General features: G+C 30.4%; 2 protein-coding genes across 2 annotated transcripts in view; one reads left to right on the plus strand and one right to left on the minus strand.

Moving 5' to 3' along the window:
* Positions 1 to 12662, minus strand: part of LOC117178474 — a 21432-nt gene extending 8770 nt beyond the window's left edge. The window contains exons 1-6 of the mRNA XM_033369901.1: positions 12482 to 12662; positions 9879 to 9920; positions 9499 to 9690; positions 7487 to 7595; positions 6153 to 6393; positions 3410 to 3808 (exon numbers count right to left, since the gene is read on the minus strand). Of these exons, the coding sequence (XP_033225792.1) occupies positions 3410 to 3808; positions 6153 to 6393; positions 7487 to 7595; positions 9499 to 9690; positions 9879 to 9920; positions 12482 to 12626 (1128 nt within the window). The 5' untranslated portion in view covers positions 12627 to 12662. The remainder of the gene's footprint in view (positions 1 to 3409; positions 3809 to 6152; positions 6394 to 7486; positions 7596 to 9498; positions 9691 to 9878; positions 9921 to 12481) is intronic.
* The window catches only part of LOC117178331, a 20055-nt gene continuing 8155 nt past the window's right edge, over positions 9058 to 20957 (plus strand). The window contains exons 1-3 of the mRNA XM_033369742.1: positions 9058 to 9128; positions 17997 to 18093; positions 18169 to 18273. Of these exons, the coding sequence (XP_033225633.1) occupies positions 18216 to 18273 (58 nt within the window). The 5' untranslated portion in view covers positions 9058 to 9128; positions 17997 to 18093; positions 18169 to 18215. The remainder of the gene's footprint in view (positions 9129 to 17996; positions 18094 to 18168; positions 18274 to 20957) is intronic.

The raw sequence follows: 20957 nt of genomic DNA on the forward strand, positions 1-20957 counted from the left end.
TTGGTGTAAACTGTTGGGTTATCTCAAATAAATATCAAATCAAATAACTTCCTGGAGGTTAGTATTACTGACGAGTTACTTTGAGAGATATAATTTAAACCATGATTTTTTATCGTGAAAAGTATTTTTCACCTGAATTGTTTATAACCAAATATAAAAAATTTGCTGGACTTTAATGAGTGTAAAACAACTTCGATAGATGCGATAGGATGGAAAAAAATTTTCCGCGAAGAACTGATGAGAAATGTTGGAAACTAAAACTAGTTATAACAAAGCTAAATACTATTTATTCACATTTTCTCGAGTTACTGTGTGAAAAGCTACTTCTATACATAATAGAAGTCAAAGAATTTTTTTCGGAAAAACAGACAAAAATTGTTTATTTGTTTAGAAACGCCTATAATTGCCTCTAAATGATATTCAAGTGGATAGCAAATGTATCTAAGGGTTCAGAGATAAAAAAGAACATATTTTTCTTAAAAATGCACTTTTTTGTAAATTTTGGTTTAATGAGTTAAAAGGTGAACAAATTAACGATATAGTTTCGTATATTTGCTAGATAATTAATTCTCTTTAATTCGAAAACAAGTTTTTTTTAATCGGTTTCTTATTAGCAGTCAAATTCTTAATATAAATATTTCAGGATGGTATGTAAAAACGAAAAAACAATATAACCTTGTCAGGATTCCTAATTGAAATTTAAGAAATTTTACGATAATTTTATTTATATTTTAACATTAAAAAATGTAAAGCCCTTTAATATTAAGAGCGCTATTTCTCAATTATAATCTAATTGGTTATTTATAACTCTGTAATAACAATTTTTTCTACTAGAATTTCCATTAGATTTATCATATCTTTCCTTTGAAGGCCTCAAAAATTAGAATTCTTTATAATCGCGCATTCAAAACTGTAATTTTATTCTTTTAATTTTAAAATTGTGAACCTTTAAGCCTTAATATATCTTAAAATAAAATATCTTAAAATATCTTAAAAGCCCTTTAAATCCCTTAAAATCCTTTGTGATTTACGGAAACCGATCATAATTCTTTAAAACGTCTTAAAAGCCTTATGTCGAAATTCTTCGGTATCTCTAAAGTTTTTCCGAAAATTGAGTAAGTCTCTTAACATTTTTTTAGTTATTCAAAAATTCACTTTGATCCTTTGAATTCCATACATATGATACATAATCTTGTAAAAACCGTTTAAAAAGGTTAGGCCTCCCTGAGAGAACCTGAAAAATTCTTAACGATATGGAAATCTTTCAAAAATCTTCGAGATTCCATGAAAACCTACAAACCCATTTAATACTCTTCAGAACCTCTATCATTCCTTAAAATCCTTTGAAATCCTTGTACATATTTTGAAATCTTATGAAATTCCTTAAATTTTTCGAAATCCTATTAAAATCCTATAAAACCCTTAAAAATTCGTTACGTCTTGAAATCCATTAAAATCCAGTGACTTTTTTAAAACTTCTCTGAATATCTTGAAATACCTTAAAATTCTTTGTACTGCGCGGAAATCGTTGTTACTTTCTTAAAACCTCGCAAAAGTCCTCAAATTCCGGCTAGATACTCGAACTCCTTCGATATCTCTTGAAACATGATCAAATTTCTTGAAATCTAATTGAACTCTTTGAAGTCCCTCAAAATCTTGTAAAATATATATTTATAAAATGAGGGTTCTTTCTCTGAAATTTTATAGATAATTTCTTCAGACACTTGAAATGTTTTAAAATCACTTGAATTCTATGAAATCCCTCGCAATCCTTTAAAATCGTTTGAAATACTCTATAACTTTTGTAATTTCCTGAAATCCCAGGAAATTCGCTCATATCACTTAATATCCTGCAAAACTGGTATCTTTTGAAATCCGATTAAAATCCTTCAGTGTCCAATAACTTCTTTAGAAATATCGTAAATTCTCTAAAAAGCCCTTAAAATCCCTTTTGTCCTACAGAAGTCGTTTTTAATAACTTAAAAACTCTTAGAAGCAATGAAATTATATTGTGACCCTTCGGTATCTGTTGAATTCTTTTGAAACCTTTTGAAATTCCTTATATTTAATATATTTAAATCTCTTAAAATTCATTTAAATCCTTTAAAATCTCTTATAACTACGGGTATCTTCCTTAATTCTTTAAAACCTCTTTAAAGACCTGAAATTATGTCGAAATCCTTAGATGTCTTTTGGAATATCTTAAAATCAATTGAAATCTGATTAAACTCTTTTAAGTCCCTTAAAATCTTGTAAAATCCCTTTATAAAATTAAGATTATCTCTGAAATTGTATACGATAATTTCTTCAGAATCTTGAAATGTTTTAAAATCTCTTGAATTCTATGAAATCTTATAATAACTAAATCAATAGTAACTACCTCTAATAGTAATACAAATTCCGTTAAATTACTCGTATCATACATGCGACACCTGACTTGAGATAAATTACGTATATTTGTGAAAAAAAAGGATTTTTTTTCGATCTCTCTAATAGCTTTATTGGAAAAGCACCCAACCGTCAATCGGAGGTTCTGTGGTTGGTTCGATTCCCAGTGGAGCGAAGTGAGAAGATCTTTTTTCAGGAAAATATGATAAAATTTTTTTTTAAATTTATTTCCTATCTATTCAAAAATGAAGTTAAGCGCTTTCTTTGAAATCTATCGTAATCCTTTAGTATGGTTTAAAATACCCTTTAACTTTTGTATTATCCTGAAATCGTTTGAAATTTCTTGAAATCTTTTTAAATCTCTGGAAATATTTTGCAAATTTTTTGAAATCCTGTTCAGATTGAAAATAATTGATATATTGTAAATATTTTAGTAAAAAATATATAATTCTACGTTAAAAGGATGGGTAGAAGGGTCACAGAAACCTTAGAAGCCCTCGCAATAGGGTGGAGATGCATAAAATTTCAAAAATCAACCTTACGTAATTGATAAACGTTCTCTAAAAGAAGATCAAAAGAAGCCGTTAAGAACTAAACCTGCTGACTCGATGAGGAATTAACAAGAAAGATTAAAAAGAAAGTGAAGGTAAAGAAAGAGAAATGGTTTGAAAAGAAAGACTTCTGCAGGACCAAATCTTCATCTATATTTCTCTTTCTAGATTAAAATGTAAAAAATTTAAATTAGATTAAAATCAAATTTAAAACCTTATGGAACTTCCAATAATCAAGTTAATGCGTAGAACTCTTGAAAATAAAAACAAAAAATCCAACGATCAAATTGGGAAAACCGCCAAAAATGTTCCTAATGTAATTTTAAAAAAGATGAATGAATTTTTTTAAAGAAAAGAATTCTTTTTTTTTCTTAATTACATGAACTTATTTCATAAGACAGTTTTACCCACAAAACAGCCTCCATATTAGTTGACTTTTCTCTCGTCTCATCGTCTAAAAAATGTATTACCTGTGTGAGTACCTCAGGAAGGAGCTGACCAGAATCGTCATCACCCTGCTTATTCTCTTTTGATGTGGCTAGAGAGGAAACAGTTGTTTCAGTACGACTTGCAGAAGGCGTACTAGCCTGCTCTTTGTCTGCTCCACTTTCCTGACAGGAGGTTTGGCGATATCCTGCTTCCGGGGAGATCAAAGTTCGTTCTGTGATGTGGGGAACAGAGGGTGATGTCGACGTATTCTCTTCCCTGATTGTGGTTGCACTTGTGGTTGTGAATTCAGAGAAGGAATCATCGATAGTGGTTGAATCCACGAGAGACATTAAAGAGCTCGTCAAGGTAGAATCCTCGATGCCAGAATCTCTGATTGTCGTCGTCAAATCAGGAAGCGTCGACTCCATATCAGTACTTTCCTGAATTAAAATTACATCAGAAATGAAGACCTTGCATTTGCTTGAAATGGGAGTAAAATTTGGGGAACTGCAAGGGTAGAATCAGTCAAGTAAAAGAGAAAGATAATTTATATTCGCGTTTCTCTTAGCACCTTAAGGAAAGACAAAAAAGTCAGCCACAAGCAAAATACTTTGATTTTGAATTTTTAATACCTCAGCGTATTCGTTTACAGGCGTACTATGAAATTATAATTTCGAAATTACTTGACTTTGACTGACATTAGCCTGACCAATTTTTTATTTTGCCTTGCGGTCCGAAATTTTTCTTTTAGGTATAAAAACAACTGACACCTTGAAGATCATTAATGTTATCCCAAAACAATGTTTGTTTCTAAATTTATCTTAAGCACTTTTAGTGACGACGTTCGGGCAGAATTTTTATAAGAGGTAATTTATAAATTAGGGCAGAAGTACATAAAATACATAAATTTTACACCAAATAATTGAGTGTCTTGCTCAAAAAGATCAGTTTTAAATTTAAAATAAACTTATAAAAAGTAAATTATCAGTAAAAATAAAATTAACAATGTCCAAATAATAAAAAAAGCGAATTGTCAACAAATTAGTTGAATCCTCAACCAAGATAGACTAATTTTTAACCGAAAAAACAGTCCACTAAAGAGTAAAATTTTCAACTAAAATATATTTCTTATGCAGTAATTTGAAAAAAATCTTATTAAAAATGTTAAATTTTCAAGCCAAAAAGAAGAATTTGCTGCAAAAAGTTAAGTTTTCAATCCGAAAGTATGGATTTTTAATCAAAAAGTCGAATTTTCAACCCGATAAAGATGAATTTATTTACCAAAATAATTGAATGTCCAACCCAAAAAGGATCGGTTTTTAATTAAATAAATACATTTTCCACTACAAAAGATAATTTTTAAACAAAAATGAAATGGTAACAATTTCAGTTAGAAAAATGAAGTTTGAAATAAAAAAAAACTAATTTTGAACCAATGAATGATGTTTTAACTAAAATGACGAATCTTTAACAATAACAGCCAAATTAATTCTAAACAAAATACAGTTTAATCTTAAACTTAAAAGATGAATTTTCTACAAAAAAAGGACAAATTTTTAACAAAATACGTGAGTTTTCAACTAAAAAAGATAATTTTTTTAGCCAAAATATTATAGCTAAATTTTTGAAATAAAAAACTAATTTTTAACCATATAAATGAATTTTCAGTCAAGGAGATTGAATTTCTGTTACAACATTGTTCGACGACAAATGGAATAGTTAAAGAAATGTATTTTTAAATAAAATGGTGAATCTACAATCATAAAAATTCATTTTTTACCAGTTAAATGTATTTTCAAATAAAAAAGATAAATTTTCAAGAAAAAATGGAATAGCTACATTTTCAATTTAAAAATAAATAAATTTTTAACTGACTAAGAAAAAAAAGCGTTTTTAACCGGTTAGTTAAATTTTTAACCCAAACGATAAGTCTTTTACAAAAAGACCATTTGCCAGCATCAATTCTCAACCAAATCATCAAACCATCCATTTTCAACCAAAAATAGAGTTGTTAAATGCTCAGCTAGATGATAATTTTGAACCAAAGAAAGAAATTTTCAACAAAAAGATAAATTAGTAACTATGAATATTTTTTTTATAAAAAGATGAATCATAAATAAAACAGTTAAAATTTCACCGAAAACAAATAAGTTTTCAACTAAAATATAACAATTGAATGTTTAGTAGAAATAAGTTAAATTTCAATCAAATAAATTAAATTTTCAACGAAGTAGTTAAATTTCCGATTAAACAAATGCAATTTCAATTTAAGAAAAAACTAATTTTCAGCCAGAGAAAACAATTTGCATAAAAGAGCTAAATTTATAACGAAAGTTGAATTTGCAACCAAACAAAATATTTCTCAAGAAGAATGTAACAGTGGATATTTCAACCAAAAAGGACAATTTTTTAAACAAAATAGTTGAATCACCAAACAAGCAAAAAATAATTTTCAACCAAGCAGTTGCGATTTTTAACTAAAAAATATTTTCATCAAAAGATTAACTTTAACTTCAGTTAATCGAAAATTTAGGTTTCCCCTAACTTTCACGTGCTTGATCGCTTGAAAAGTAGCCTCAAATATGTAACCATAATATTGAGAAGTACTTTCACAACTGATATTCTGTCACAAAATTTAAATTGTGAAATTTTCTTGTTGAGTTTTGAGAAATAGAAAACATTTTCTCTTAATGAAATGAATAATATGCAGCGTTCCTAACATAGCTTAAATAAAAACTGAATTAAACTGAATAACAACTGTATATCTTTAATTAAGAAACAAACCGCAATAGTGGTAAATGTTGTGGTTGTAGAGAGAAGATCGCTTTCTAAAGTGGTAGTCTTGAGAAATTCCGTAGTCTCGGTCAAGATCTTATTGTCCATCGTCTCAGTTTCTAAAGTAGAAGTGCTAGAAGTGGATTCAGTCACGTCTGTAGACTCTTCAGTGACCGGACTGAAAGTACTCGAATCAATTCCCTCGATGACCACTCGGTGACCGCGACCCTCGACCGTGTGATTTGATAAGGTTCGAAGCTCATGTGGTCCCTTAAGAACACAAAATAACAAAAATACATGCCTTTCTTATTATAAAAAGAAATCGAAATAAGTCAAATAAATAAATTAAATAGTGAACCGTAGAGTTGGGCTATTCAAAAATGGAGGGGCTGGATGATACACGAAAAGAAAAATATTTGCTTAATTTGTCTACTGGATGAAAGAAAGTAATGGAAAAGATCAAAATTGACAAAAAATAAGGCATTTTTTCTCAGACAAGCTTTTTCGAAATCCCTTAACTCTCTCTCTCTCTCTCTCTCTCTCACTCTCTCTCTCTCTTGTATTCAGTTTTAATAGTTTTCGTACCCTCAATTTTTGCTGCGATACATTGCAATGTTTTCTTTTTAAAAAGTTTGATCCTTTTCTATACCGTTTTATCCATTTTTATCACATTTTTGTTTTAAAAAATGATATAATTTTGTCTGTGCTTCGTCGTCCCAAAAAATTAGGAGAGTTAGAGAAGCGGATGGACCAGACGTCCAGAAAATGCAGGACGACTTAGCCAAGCTTAGGAAAAATATTTGACAATTTATCTCGAATTTTGGGACGAGAACGCTTCGTGTAATTTTCTATCCCGTTCTATCACTTTTTATCATGCCTGAGAAAGAACTCTATTCATTAATATTCTGTTTCACGATTTATTATCCTATTTCTATTTTCTAAGGCCTCTATTCATTATTTTTTATTTATTTATTTTATTTTTATTTATTTTATTTTATTTTATTTATTATCGTTTAATCACTTTTTTGTGTCCAACCACTTTATTCTTTTTTATCCCCCTTTATCACATTTATTCTATTCCTCTACACAAAAATTTGATTCGATTATGTTAAATATCCAAAACTTTTTTAAATTCCTGTATCCAAAAATAAAATCGAAATAATATAAAGCCCAAAATCAATAGTAAAACATTTATTTATTAAATATAAAATATAATTGAGGCCATCAATGGCACCTTTTTAATTATATTTGTTGATAATATAATCTAATACAGAAAACAGTTCCTGGCATCAACAGCTTTGGCTTGTCTTGCACATACAAAAAACAAATAAAATGTAATTAATTGATTATAACTTACAAAGAAGTTCGTTTCCTTCCTAAACTTTGCATAATCTTTGCTAATGAAAGCATATGATGCGTAATTCTGAGTGGCCTTGACTTCAATGCTTCCACCTGAAATTATCTGTATGTTAGTATTTAAAATCATAATGGTCTTAGAATCAATATTCTTTTTTAATTTTATAGCAATTTGTTTCTCCACATTAAATCCTGGAATATCAAACCGTTGCATATTATTCATATTATAAACTTCAGATCAAAATGATACATTTATAAGTAAATTCGCATGAATGCGGATCTAAAATTAATTTTTACTGATCTTCATTCATATCTGCCAAGTGGCAGTTATTATACTTTTTATTAAAAGTCATAGATTAATTACGACCAAGATAATATTTCTAAAAGCAAGCATATTTTTAAAAAATTTATTTCAGGGTGGGAGACAAGTTATAATTTTCCTATATTGAACTATAAACATCTTTGCCTCTTGGACTGAATTCTTTGACCATCATCGGAAAATGTTTTAGAAGATATTGAACTTTCAACAAAAAACATGAATTTTTAACTAAGAACAATCATTTAAAAACATAGTTTCATTTGAAGCCAAAGAGATGAATTTTTAAATAAAATTATGAATCTTCAACTGCAATAGTCAAATTAAGCGTTAAAAAATAATCAAGTTGTTAAAGATTATTTGAATAACCACCTCAATCAATTAACTTTAAACAAAAAAGTTAAGTTTTTAACAAAATGATTTATTTTTCAACCAAAAAACGAATTTTTAACAAATTAAATTGAGTTTCTACCAAAAAAGGGCAAATATTTAACAAAATACATACATTTTTAACCAAAAATATGAATTTTCAGCTAATATTTTTGACTTTCTAAAATTTTGAGGTTTTGACTATGAAGATATTTTAAGCATCCCATGAAAATATTTTTTCTCAAAGATAGAATGATTCGAATAAAAATGGGAAAAGTTAGAAAGATTTTTCGCTTTTTCGTGATTGCTCTCATGTAAATCCAATGGGAAATTCCAAAGCGCGTTTTGAGTCGATAAATATTAATTTGTGAGACAAGTGCCCAAAATAGGCTATTACCGATAAGTGCGTAGCGAGCGCGTGGAGATTGCGTAGCGAGTGCATATCGAATGCATAGCGAGTGCATAGCAAGTGTGTAGCGAGTGCGCAGCCAGTGAGTAGCGAGTGAGGAGGGAGTGATTATCGAGTGAGTAGCGAATGAGTAGTGAGTGCATAGCGAGTGAGTAGCGAGTGCGTAGAGAGTGCGTAGCGAGTGCGTGGAGAGTGCGTAGCGAGTGGGTAGCGAGTGTGTAGTGATTGTGTAGCGATTGTGTAGCGATTGCGTAGCAAGTGCGTAGAGAGTGCGTAACGAGTGCGTAGAAAGTGCGTAGAGAGTGTGAAGCGAGTGCGCAGCGAGTGTGGAGTGAGTTCAGAGCCAGTGCAGAGCGAGTTCGGAGCATATGCGGAGCTGATCCAGAGAGAGCGTAGAGCGAGTTCGGAACATGTGCGGATTTGGTGCGGGGTGGTTGTGGAGCGAGCGCGGAAACTTAAACAAGCTCAAACAGTTGAAAGTAAATTCGGATTGCAATAAATGTGATAAACGATAAATGCTGTTTGCAACAACTATGTGAGTAAAATATTTAGCTCATTAGTAGATTTTATCATCAACCAATAATTATTTTCAAAGAGTTTTTAGGAATATTTTTGATTTGCCGGTATATAAAATGATTTATCTCTAAAGTGCGGGTACTTATCTATTGTGTCAATTCACAAAAAGTTGTGTAAAAGAGTACACATGCGTAATTATTATTCTCGCTCAATCTGCTGTATTGAAACACTTTACATATCATCTACAGGCATAAAAGTCCTCGCCTTCGAGGTGGGTGTTGCGAAAAAAAATTACTTTTTAAACAAGGACAACCCTTCGATATGGTCTCAAGGTGACAAATAAATAATGATTATAATTTGAGAAAGTATTGTGCTCTGATATCACGTACTGCAATTATATGTGGAAGGACAGCATTGCCCTTCGCGGACAATTGGGTTACAACCCTGAAGTGGTGGAGCGCACGCAAGTGGGACGCAACGCACAGCACCCATAGCACAGAAGCAATTGTCGCAGGTGGCCTTCCAAGCGATGTCCCGCACCATTTCACCCTCCTTATAAACCCGTTTATCAACTCGGCAATCTGAAAGAAAGAAATTATAATTTTATTGACCTCTCGGATCTGCGAAGCAGGTTTTTATCGGAAGACACGATTACCAATCGAACGACGCGACCCTTCCAAACGTTCACTGGGCGTGAAGGAAGGTCATCGAGATCGTGGACTGCGAATCGCGTGATTTCGCCTTAATTAACTGTGGACACGATACTAACCGTTTCCTGACATTGAGGCCACGGTCGTCCAAGACTCCACACCTGTTGAATAAAAATCGCAACAAAAATTCAAGGTGGAATCTTCACGATTATTAAATATATTAGGTACCTTCATTGATTGGACTAATGTTTCAGATCCTAACGCAGAATGTGAGAGAACACATGGAAAATATAAATCTGAATTGCAATTTTTTTAAGTACTTAAAAAAATGAAAATCAGTAATTTTATTTTACTGGTAAAACATCAAAATAAAGAATTCACATACTTTCCCATATTCCCCTCTTTTATATCTTCTTTTTACCCTTCTTTAACGGACCCCTCTTATTATCCTGTTTTCAGGAAACTTCCATTTCTCTAACTATTTTTCAGCAAAATGTTAATCCCTTTTATTTCATTTTTGCCTGGACAAAAGTTTCACTATTTGGTTTAAGATTGACACATAGTTTACGATTTAACTATTTTCTTCAAACCCCTGTTTTTTAATAATTGTTTTAAACTAAAAAATAAACTGTTTTATTTTTTGTTGAAAATTGATCGCTTTTAGTTGAAAATTCTGCTACTTTGTAAACAATATATTTTTTTTAATTAATTTTTTAACTAAAAATGTTACTATTCCATTTTTGATTAAATATTTATTGTTTCTGATAGACTTTTTCGGGTGTAATTATACGGGCCAATTTGGACAAAATGGAAATTTTTCGGTAATCTAAGCTTAGTTTTGTCATTTTCTTACGCCTTTTGGATTATATGTTTTGAAATTCGAATACACGATTATGGAAATTTCATTTTGAAGCATTATTCCCTATTTTCATAGAAATAAGAAAAAACTGCACTTTGCGAAAAAGTTTGTTAAATAAAATTGTATTGTCCGTTGTGTCCTTTTACCAAAAATTAAATTTTTTAATTTTTAATGAATTTTTATAAAGGAAATTTATAACCAATTTTCAGATCTTTATTGACGTCAGGCAGACATACAGGCACCCTCGTAAAACCTGTTTTTTCGGTTTCAGGGAGTCTCGAAACGTGGAAATTTTAAAGAAATCCGCGAAAGTGAATTTTTATGTAAAACTAATATCTTCTTATTATGATGAGAATGTAAGGAAAAACAAAAGAAGTAAATTCTCCTTGTTGTTAAGCGTTTGAAACTTTAGTCCAGTGGTACATAGGCGATGTGCACGTTGATTTTTTTAAATATTTATAATCACAAAAGACTATGGCACCAAACTACAAATTTTTCCGGTAAAATCTCAAAATCATAATAAACTTCCTTATTGATAATAAGAATATAATTTAATTAACCCAAATCCGCCAAAAATTTGTGTTGGTAAGATATTATTGTGAAACCTTAAGGAGTTTGTACCTGGTTTCTAAACTGCCTTTCAAAAATTCTGGGTGTAGTGCGACATTTACTTTCCGACATAAAGGGCGTACCATATATGGTACGCGGGTTTTAAGCTCAAAGAACAGTCATTTTCCGATTCACAAAAATGTTTCACGGTTAAAAAATTTCGAAATGGTTTAATTTTGAGTAGATTAATATATACAAATAATAAGCAAAAAAATTGTGGAAGCTGTAAATTTATAACCGCTTAATAATTTTAGGAATGAAATGGCTTTTGAGTCTTGCATAATTATTTCAAAATTAAAAACACTTTTTTCAAATCTATTAAAAAATTTTAATTTCTTGCCACTATAAACTTACCGACGCAATAAACTTATAATTTCTTTATAGATTTGAGTGATTTTATTTGTGTATCAGCCTAAAGTTAGTAGTCTATCAAAGTTGCAAATACCTACCTACATTTTCATAAATAAAATTGATTATGTGCACCAATGTTTTGAATTTTATAAATAGTATTGAATTTAAAAATCATTGTCAGCGGCGAAGAGAACCAACTTCATAACATGTCAAGTTGTCGATTATTATATTTAATAAGATACTTATGCAGTAAGAAGTAAATTAATTGAGACTAATATATTAATTTTTATATTATGTGTGTGATGTCTATTGTATCAAGTCTACAGTTCTTATGTTGAAAAAATTGATGTGATTCTATCACATCTCGTCTCAAGAACATGAATATTTTTTCAATTAAAATAGTAGCGAAATAAGTACATGCATTTACTTGGATCAAGAAACATTTTGCTAGAGTTTTCGTTACTTATCATAAAAATTTAATATTATTAATTCAATATTTTATTAAACTTGACGCAAATAAGTATAATGGAACAAATTAACTTAATAGTTTGTTGCTTAGACTAAATATATTCTTGATTCAAATAGTTGTCCTGATTCTATTATTTTCTTGATTCAAGAAAATCGGTCCCTTGTCAAAAGAAAATACTTGCTTCTTTCCAGTAAAATCAGCCAAGTAAACTAGCCTACTTGATTTAATGCAAATTTTTTTTCAGTGTACCTAATATGGTACTGTAGGCGGATTCGGGTGAATGAAAGCTGAAACTGGAAGTTATGTATATTTTAATTAGAAAGCCTCAATCATCAAAATATAAGCATATCGGTTAAGAAATTATCCGGTGATTTTGAATTTGCCTGCATATTAATGTTGAGTTTCATAAATTTTGTAAAATTTAATTTACTCACGTGTACAATTGTAGGATACTGGACAGCAGGAATAAGGAACATAAACCGGCGTGCAGCCAGGTAAGGGAAGCAAACACTTTGGTCTGATGCATCTTCTGGTACCGGATATGCAATAACAATATTCACACTTCCGAGAGCCCATCATTGCGGATCCAGGTGCATATCGTATGCCTTCGTACAAGCAACCTGCACAAGAACTAAGTGCTAAGCTAATCTAATGCACACTCATGAATAACAAATAGAAGATAGTCCCAGTTATAAACAGCCGTATAGTCTAGAGAACAATCTAAAGGGAAAAAAGATAATCAAAATATCCGTAGTTGAAATATTTTACATATATTTTTTATAACAACATGTATGATTTTAGTCCTTTTTTATGCCTTTAGAGCAGGGCTAAGGAATTTCTTTTTGAGCACAGAGACGTCAAAAAAAGGACAACTGTGATGTCTGAAATAAATCAGGGAACTTCTATTAATTGCGTAAGGATGCTTGTTTTAACTTCAGAGCCTCCCTCCCACTATTGTAAGGATTCATCAGATTTGTATGACTCCCCCCATTCTTGCGTAAGATTTTAAATTTTTCACTTATTTTATCATGTATTTAACAATGATTATTTTCACTGTAAAAAGCGTTCTAAAAGATTTCCAAATATTTTAAAGATTTGAAAGATTTCTGGTGATTTTAAAGTATTTCAACAGATTTCATGAAATCGCAATGTATTTCAAAGAACTGCTTTTTTCAAATAATCTAAAATTTAACTTTTTCAAATAATTTAATGGCATTTACAAAGGTTTTTATGGACTTTATGAGATATCAAGGAATTTCGAAAGATTTCAAGGGATTACAAAAGTTTCACGCTACTAGGACGATTTGACAAGATGATAAGTGGTTACACACATTTCAATTTTTTTAAAGATTTTAAGAGTTTATAAAAATTACCCAGTACGATTCCAGAGATAATCTCAATTTTTTCAAGTAAATTTAAAATATTTTAAGGGACTTCTCTAAGTTCAATCGATTTATGTAGATTTCAAGAGATACTAAGAGATTTTAAGGAATTTTTAGACATTCCGAAATCTTTCAATGTTTCGGGATTTTTGAGGATTTCATATATACCGACGATTTTATATAAACTTACGGAATTTTAAAGGAAATAAGCGGTTTCAAAAGATTTCCAAGTATATCTACCAGTTTGAAAGGATTTCAAAAAATGCCAATCGGTTGAACAGAATTTCGAAAGATTTTTCAGTCTATAAGCGTTTTCCAGAAATTATAAAGTATTTTACCGGAATTCAAAGGACTTTAAAATTTTCATGTAATATCGAAGTATTTTTATATATTTTGAGGGCATTAGGGGGTTTTGAAGACTTAAAAGGATTGAAAGAAATTCCAAACGATTTTGGTGGATTTTAAAAGATTTGCAAATATTTAAAAGGATTTGAAGAGGTTTTAACGAATTTCAGGAGACTTTAAGATATTTAGAAATATTTCAAAATACATAATAGGATTTCAATGGATCTCATGAAATACTGAATTTTATTTGAAGGATTTAAATTTAAAGGATTTCTTGCGATGCCGAAGTATTATCACGAATTTTCAAGGAAATCCAAGAATTTTAATGAAATTATCAAGATTTGAAGGTATTTAAAGAGGTTATAAAGGTTTCAGGGAATTTTTAAAGATATTCAAATATTTCGAAGTATTTGAAAGTATGTTAACAAATTTAAAGAATTTTTTAAAGTTATTTTGAAATATTTAAAAATTAGTCAGGGGATTTTTAAATATCTGAAAGATTTTATGCAATACTGAAGTGTTTTTATGAATTTCGAAAAATTTCAGTGGGTTGTCAAAGATTTAAAGAGATTTAAGGTTATTTCAAAAGATTTCAGGGAATTTCAAATTATTTGCAAATATTTCACAGGATTTAGAGGGAATTTAACGGGTTTTGAAACGTTTAGATGATTTCACGTGATTTCAAAAGATCCTAAGGGAATATAATGGATTTCAGAAAATTTAAAAGGATTTCATTGCTTTCCCGGGATTTTTATGGATTTCTCCATTTTTTTGATATATTTTAATATATTCTAAGGGATTTCAAGAGATTCGAATAGATTCGAATGGATTTTAAAGATTTCAATCAATTTTTAAGGGAGTTAAAATACTTGAAGGAATATCGTAAGGTTTTTAAATATTTCGTAGATATAAATAGCATTGATATAATTACAAAGAAAATTCTTTATAATTTTAACCAGTATGACATAAAAATTTAACGTATGCAAATATAGTACATAATTGATTGGCTGACCAAAATAGGGTTTATCTACTGAATATTATCCGTGTTCGAAAGTACTTTCTACAATTTGACCTTTGTTTCTTATTAGGAATAATAAATTTATTACGGAATTCTATGAGAGTTAAATATCATTCAAAAATAATAATAATCTCCACCATACGTTATGGAACTTTTTTAAATACTTACAAACAAGTATATGTATAGAAAAATAATGATTAAAATTTCGATCACATTATTTTATGTTATAAGAAAGTTATCAAACTATTATGTTTAATATAATCCACTCATTTTCAATTTAAAAATACTAATAATAAATTAGAAAAAAGGATCCTACCATCATCTTCACTCCTCAGTTCAGTTCCAATATCAGCCCGCCGTAAGACATTTTCCGCCTCATCTGCAACACACTCCACAAGTTCACCTTATCCATTTCTATCAGATACACATCTCTTAGAAATATATTTATTTTCTATTTAATTGTTCAAAATTTTCGCTATTAAAATTATTCCAAGAAACTTAGTCTAAAATTTCCTTCCGGTCAATGTTTGCTGTATTTAACGAATTCATTATATGAATTGATCTCTGGCAGGTGACACGAAGAGTGACGTTAAACTGAAGTTAAAGAAGTGACTTAAGCTTCTCTGATTGCAATGAAGCAACAAGAACATTTCAATTTAACTGGAATAATGTACCAAACTTTATAGCCCAGTATGAAATTTTCCTCGGAATCCTTCTATCAGGATGCAATGTAAATCAGTTCCACGGGAAGATATCGAGGTTTTAATAATTCAGCAATTTTCGCCTGGAGAAAATTCTAGATCCTAATAGACAGGCAATCACTTTCCGCTTCTGTAAACCGTTTCGTCTGAATAAATTTTGAATTTCCACGCCTAACTTTAGTCTCGGCAATATTCGATTCATAGAGCGAATCTTCATCCGAAAAACCAGCTATCGAGGTGAATAGGCTCCCTCATCGGAAACGTATTTTATGTGTGCTGGTATTTGTGATTTGAAAGTCTGATCGACCTAATCGATTTCCGTCTTTCCCGGCGTGGACCGTGAGGAATGAGAGAATGCATGTCGCAAAATGTCGCATGGAATCAGTAGAACATCAGAATTGAAACTGGACTGCATTTTGCAATTTGCATCAGGCATTAGGTGAATCGATTGGAAGTATCGTACTAACCTGATTCCCCGCAGACTAACGCTGAACAGCACACGTTTTCTCCGGGTGGCCGGGCACGACAACCTGGTGGTGGTGGATTTGGGAGTCGTGGACAGACGCGCAATCTGCATCGTAACGACCCTTCTATGCATCTGCACTGTAAACATGGCTCAGAAGTTGTAATCGTAGCACCTTCTTGATACCGACGGCTCTCAAATCTGCAGCCTATCAACCAACAAGAATTATTATGATTTTTATTTTTAAATATATCAATATTCGTGGCGTATTCGTAATTGATTTATTTTGTTTTTCTACTCGTTTGGAATATATTTATTTTGACATTTTCTTTTTTAAAAAAGAAGAAAAACCTTTAACTCATTAAAGGTCTCTGAACTGCGACAGTTTCACTTTTTACCTTTGACCACTGACTTAATGACCTGTCAAATCTCTCACCTGGACTCACAGCTTTTTCTCTGACCTTTGAAATGTTACAATCATGTTTCAAGTTCAGAATTCTTTTGTTTTCCGATTGGCTTATATCTAGGGGTTTGGTACTAAACTATATAGGAGTGCTGGACAATCATATCGTCCACCATGTTTATACTTTATGCCAAGTTTAAACAGTCAACTTTGGCCTTTGAAGTGCATCAAAATCTAGAAACAGTCAACCAAGTGGAGTTTGCTCATTTAAGATTTTTTCAGTTAATAATTTGTACATATTATATGACGAAAATGATAAAATTTACTGTCATTATATAAAATTTGTTGAGGCATTATTCATCCTCATATAAAAACAAGAGAAAATTCTTGAATTTAATAAAATGCATTTCATTTAAAAAGAAGGATTCCCGCTAATCACAATTTTTTCTATGATCATGAATTATTCTGTTGGAGTTGAATTTTAATCAATTATTTTCTTTGTGAACTATACACATTTTATTGATTCAATCTATACTTCTTACTTTAGCCTTTACTCGCATACATGAGATATATGATTATATCCAGAAAATGCAAATTTTCCTTTAACGAAACCATAGCAATTAATATAATTACGTCTACAAAATCATGATTTATTTCACAAAATATATTTGTTCAACTACCAAAATTTTTTTGTGTACAAAATATTTGTCTTGGGTGCATGAAACTTTTTGATTGAATTAAGCAAAGGATCCAATAAAATAATTTGGTTGGATGATCTGAACGGGTTTTTTTCTTAAATTCTATGGCAACACAAAAATTGTATGGGGGAACAAAACTTTTGTTCATCCAATGAAACATTTTTCTCAGTGCAATACAATTGTATAATAAAGCGTGAATTATCTAGAGAGGGATAGTTGACAATCAAAACTTTTTGTTTGATGAATCATCCAAATTTTACGAAATGATCCCCGAAAACGAAACATTTGAAAATTTAAAGTATTCAGTTTTGAATACAAGTCCGAATAATTGTACATTCAAGGATTTCAGATTTATCCAGTTAATTTAAATCATAACTTAACGAGCGATGAATTAAATTAAAAGTTAATAATAAATTAAAGAATAAATGATTAATTTGGAATTAAAAGCCTTGAAATTTAGAAAAAGTGTTCAAAGTTGAATTGTATACATTAACAATTGAATATTTTAAACATAGGTTTAACATTGAGGAATGTCAGAATAAAAAAATACTGATAAATATTTAAAATTTTACTATAAATTCAGACTGGAAGTCTGAAAAATTTACTAAATGTTATGTTACTTTTGACGTTTACTTGTCATTTTTTGGACAGAAACGAGAAAAAATATACCTTGAACCGTGTTTTTACATGCATTCTTATAATCTCTCTTTTCATCGACTGTTATTCCAGGTTTTTTCTCGTTTCTCGAGAAAGGGACTAATATTCGTCCAAATGAATGAAAAAAATTAATAATTACACTGGTCGATACTAAGAAAATAAAAGAAAATTTGAATAATTCCAAGAAGGAATTAAAAACTGTAAGCTTTTGAAATTGTTGCCTTCCGGATCAACAGGTGTGACTTAGCTTTTATAATTAAATTGTTCTATTTCCGGCTCTAGCATTTTCAAGGAAAGGAAAGTTTGCTGTTTTGAAGCAATATGAATACGCTTAAGACAATGAAACTTCATTTCTTCAACTCCATGCTGCCATCTAAATGTAGGTGTCATTTTCGTCAATAATAAGATAATGGCTACGAGATATACAAGCAACACGTATACAAAATTCTCTCAGTTACAGCTTAAGAATTTCGACAAAATCAGTTATCTGTCTCGAGCAAAATGGAGATGTATACTTATACGTTGTTCTTCACTTTTGTGATATTTCTCAATTATGTTGGTAAGTACAATAAAATAACAAATAAGTTATTATAATATCGTATACATCCATAAAATAACTATATTAAAAGAGTTTTTTGTTGTTGTAAATATTAAATTAAAATAACTTTGAAACTATGGAACCATATGCTACTATCATACAGGGTGCCACAAAAGTAACAAGGAACCTGATCGTGACCTTACTTTTCAACTTGAGAATGACCTTCAAGGTTATTTCAGAGTTAAATTTTTTTTAAACGGAAACGCCTCTTTTTGACACGGGAATTCGAAAGAACGGAAAATTTTACATTCATGTATGTACTTAGGTAATATGGTCCGGATGACCTTAAAAGTCACTCTAAGGTCATTTTAACTCAAACAATGTTTTGAAAAACGAAAGTCACATTTATCACATACATATTCAGTGTCAGCGACCTCAAAACCCCTTGGGTTATGTTTTTCGTTAACACTAAAGAGTAACCTCACTTACCCGACCTGATCGTTCGTGACCTTCGAACGGCTTTCAGGTCATGTAAGGTCTCATTAACGCGTGATACTTACATAAATTTCTTCGTTATGGATTACTTTCCAATAATGCTGTTCTTAGTGCCATCAAAACATTGTTTGAGTAAAAATGACCTTAAGCTTACCTTTAAGATCATCCGTTCTTTCGATTGACGGTGTAAAAAAGGGGCGTTTTCATTTTAAAAAATTTGAATTAAAAATAACTTTGAAGGTCATCCTCAAGGTCAAAACTTAGTTGATATATATTGCACTTTCAAGAAAGTAGTTCAATTTTCGACCAAAAAAGACGAATTTTTTACTAAAAGAGGTGAATTCTGAACTAAAGAGTTGAGTTTCAAGCTGAAAAATAGAATGTTTTAGAAAATAGTTGACTTTCAAATACGAAAATATGAATTTTCAACCAAACTGTTTTTCTAGACAAAAACTAATTTTATGTCAACAGTTGCATTTACAGCCAAATGGTTGAATTTTCAAGCAAAATAGACGAATTTTTAACTAAATACTTAATCTTTAAGCCAACAAAATGCATTTTCACGAGACAATTGAATTAACGACCAGAAACTTTACTACCAAAAAAAATTTCCATGAAAAAGGGTAATTTTCAATCCCAAAAGACGAATTTTCAACATAGTAGTTGAAATTTCGAATAGAAAATATGACCTACTAACAAGAGTTAAATTTTCAACAAAATAATTACATTTTCAATAAATTAATAGAATTTTGAACCACATAGTTCAATTTTCGACCTATTAAGATGAATTTTCCGATTAGCCGAAAAAAATCGGCTATTCGTAATGAAATTTCGGTTCACGTAGCCACGGCCAATAATAAACGAAAAAGATTAAACTTCAAAAAGTTAAATTAAAAGTAAAAAAGACGAAATTTTAGATCACAATTCATTTTTCAAAAAGAAAAGGACCTATGTGTATTTTACAACCTATATCAATTTTGATCCCTATGTCAATTTTGAGCCCTTCATCAAATTCAGGCGACGTCCAATTTTTGGCCTTTGTAAATGTTGGGTCCTATACCAAATTTGGGCCTGGTGGCTATTTTGGGCCTTATGACAGTTTTGGACCTTGTCTAAATTTTGAGCTCTGTGTCAAATTCAGGCGTTATGTCAAGTTTGGGTTCTATGTAAATTTTGTATTCTTTGTCGGTTTTGGGTCCTATGCTACCCTAAAAAGACGAATATTCGATAAATCATTTAAAATTTCAACAAAATAATTAAATTTTCAACAAAACAGTTTAATTTTTAACAAAATGTTTAAAGTTTTATGGAAGTAGTTGAATATTGGAAAAAGAATGGAATGTTTCACCAAATCATTGAATTTAAAACTGAAATCCTGAATCTTAAAAAAATAATATTATGACAAAAAAGTTCAACTTTAAACCAAGTATTACCTACTTGGTTTAAATTTATTTAAATTTATTTGTTTTCGCATCAGATTGAAACTTGGCTGGAATATAGTTCTATTGGACCTACATCAATCCACTAAACCGTAGGTTCATTTATCAACCGGTTATCAATATACAGGGGCCTAAAGTTTTCGCTTTTTCACGCGTTTCTCCACCTTCTCGTTATAGTAACTTCTTTTAGGGTAATCCGATTGGCCTTTATTATAGTGTTTTGGAAATCTCTTAACATGTACTTTTAGACTATTGTAACGATGCATTCAAACAAACAAAAATTTTTTTGTATCAAAATTAAAATTGATTTTTTGAAAAAAAAGAACATTTTTTGTAACAAAATTTCTTTATTTTAAAAGATAAATTTTTTATACACTTTTAAATCATGTAAAAAAAGTGGTCCGCAAATTTTTGCTTGGTCAAATTTAGATATTTATACTCGAGGGTACCACGTTAAACTTACGCTGCGCTCGGGCACGAATCACGGTGTGCCTGAACATGGATTTAATGGAAAAAAATTGCACCACAGATATTCCAATGATAAGGACGATCAGTTTAACAGAATATTCCGGGTACAATCGTTGCAACTCCCTTATAAGGTCTCGATACCTCTCTTTCTTTTCATTCTCCTTGGCAATGATGTTTTTGTCAGCTGGTGCCGAAAATCCAATAACGAACATGGTTCGCTTCTCGAAGTCAAGAAGAACCATGTCAGGCCTCGAGTAAGCAACAGAAACAATTGTCGAGAATATAAAGTTCCAGTATATGCGG

This window comes from Belonocnema kinseyi, chromosome 8 (assembly GCF_010883055.1).
Source record: "Belonocnema kinseyi isolate 2016_QV_RU_SX_M_011 chromosome 8, B_treatae_v1, whole genome shotgun sequence".
Classification (NCBI taxonomy): Eukaryota; Metazoa; Arthropoda; class Insecta; order Hymenoptera; family Cynipidae; genus Belonocnema; species Belonocnema kinseyi.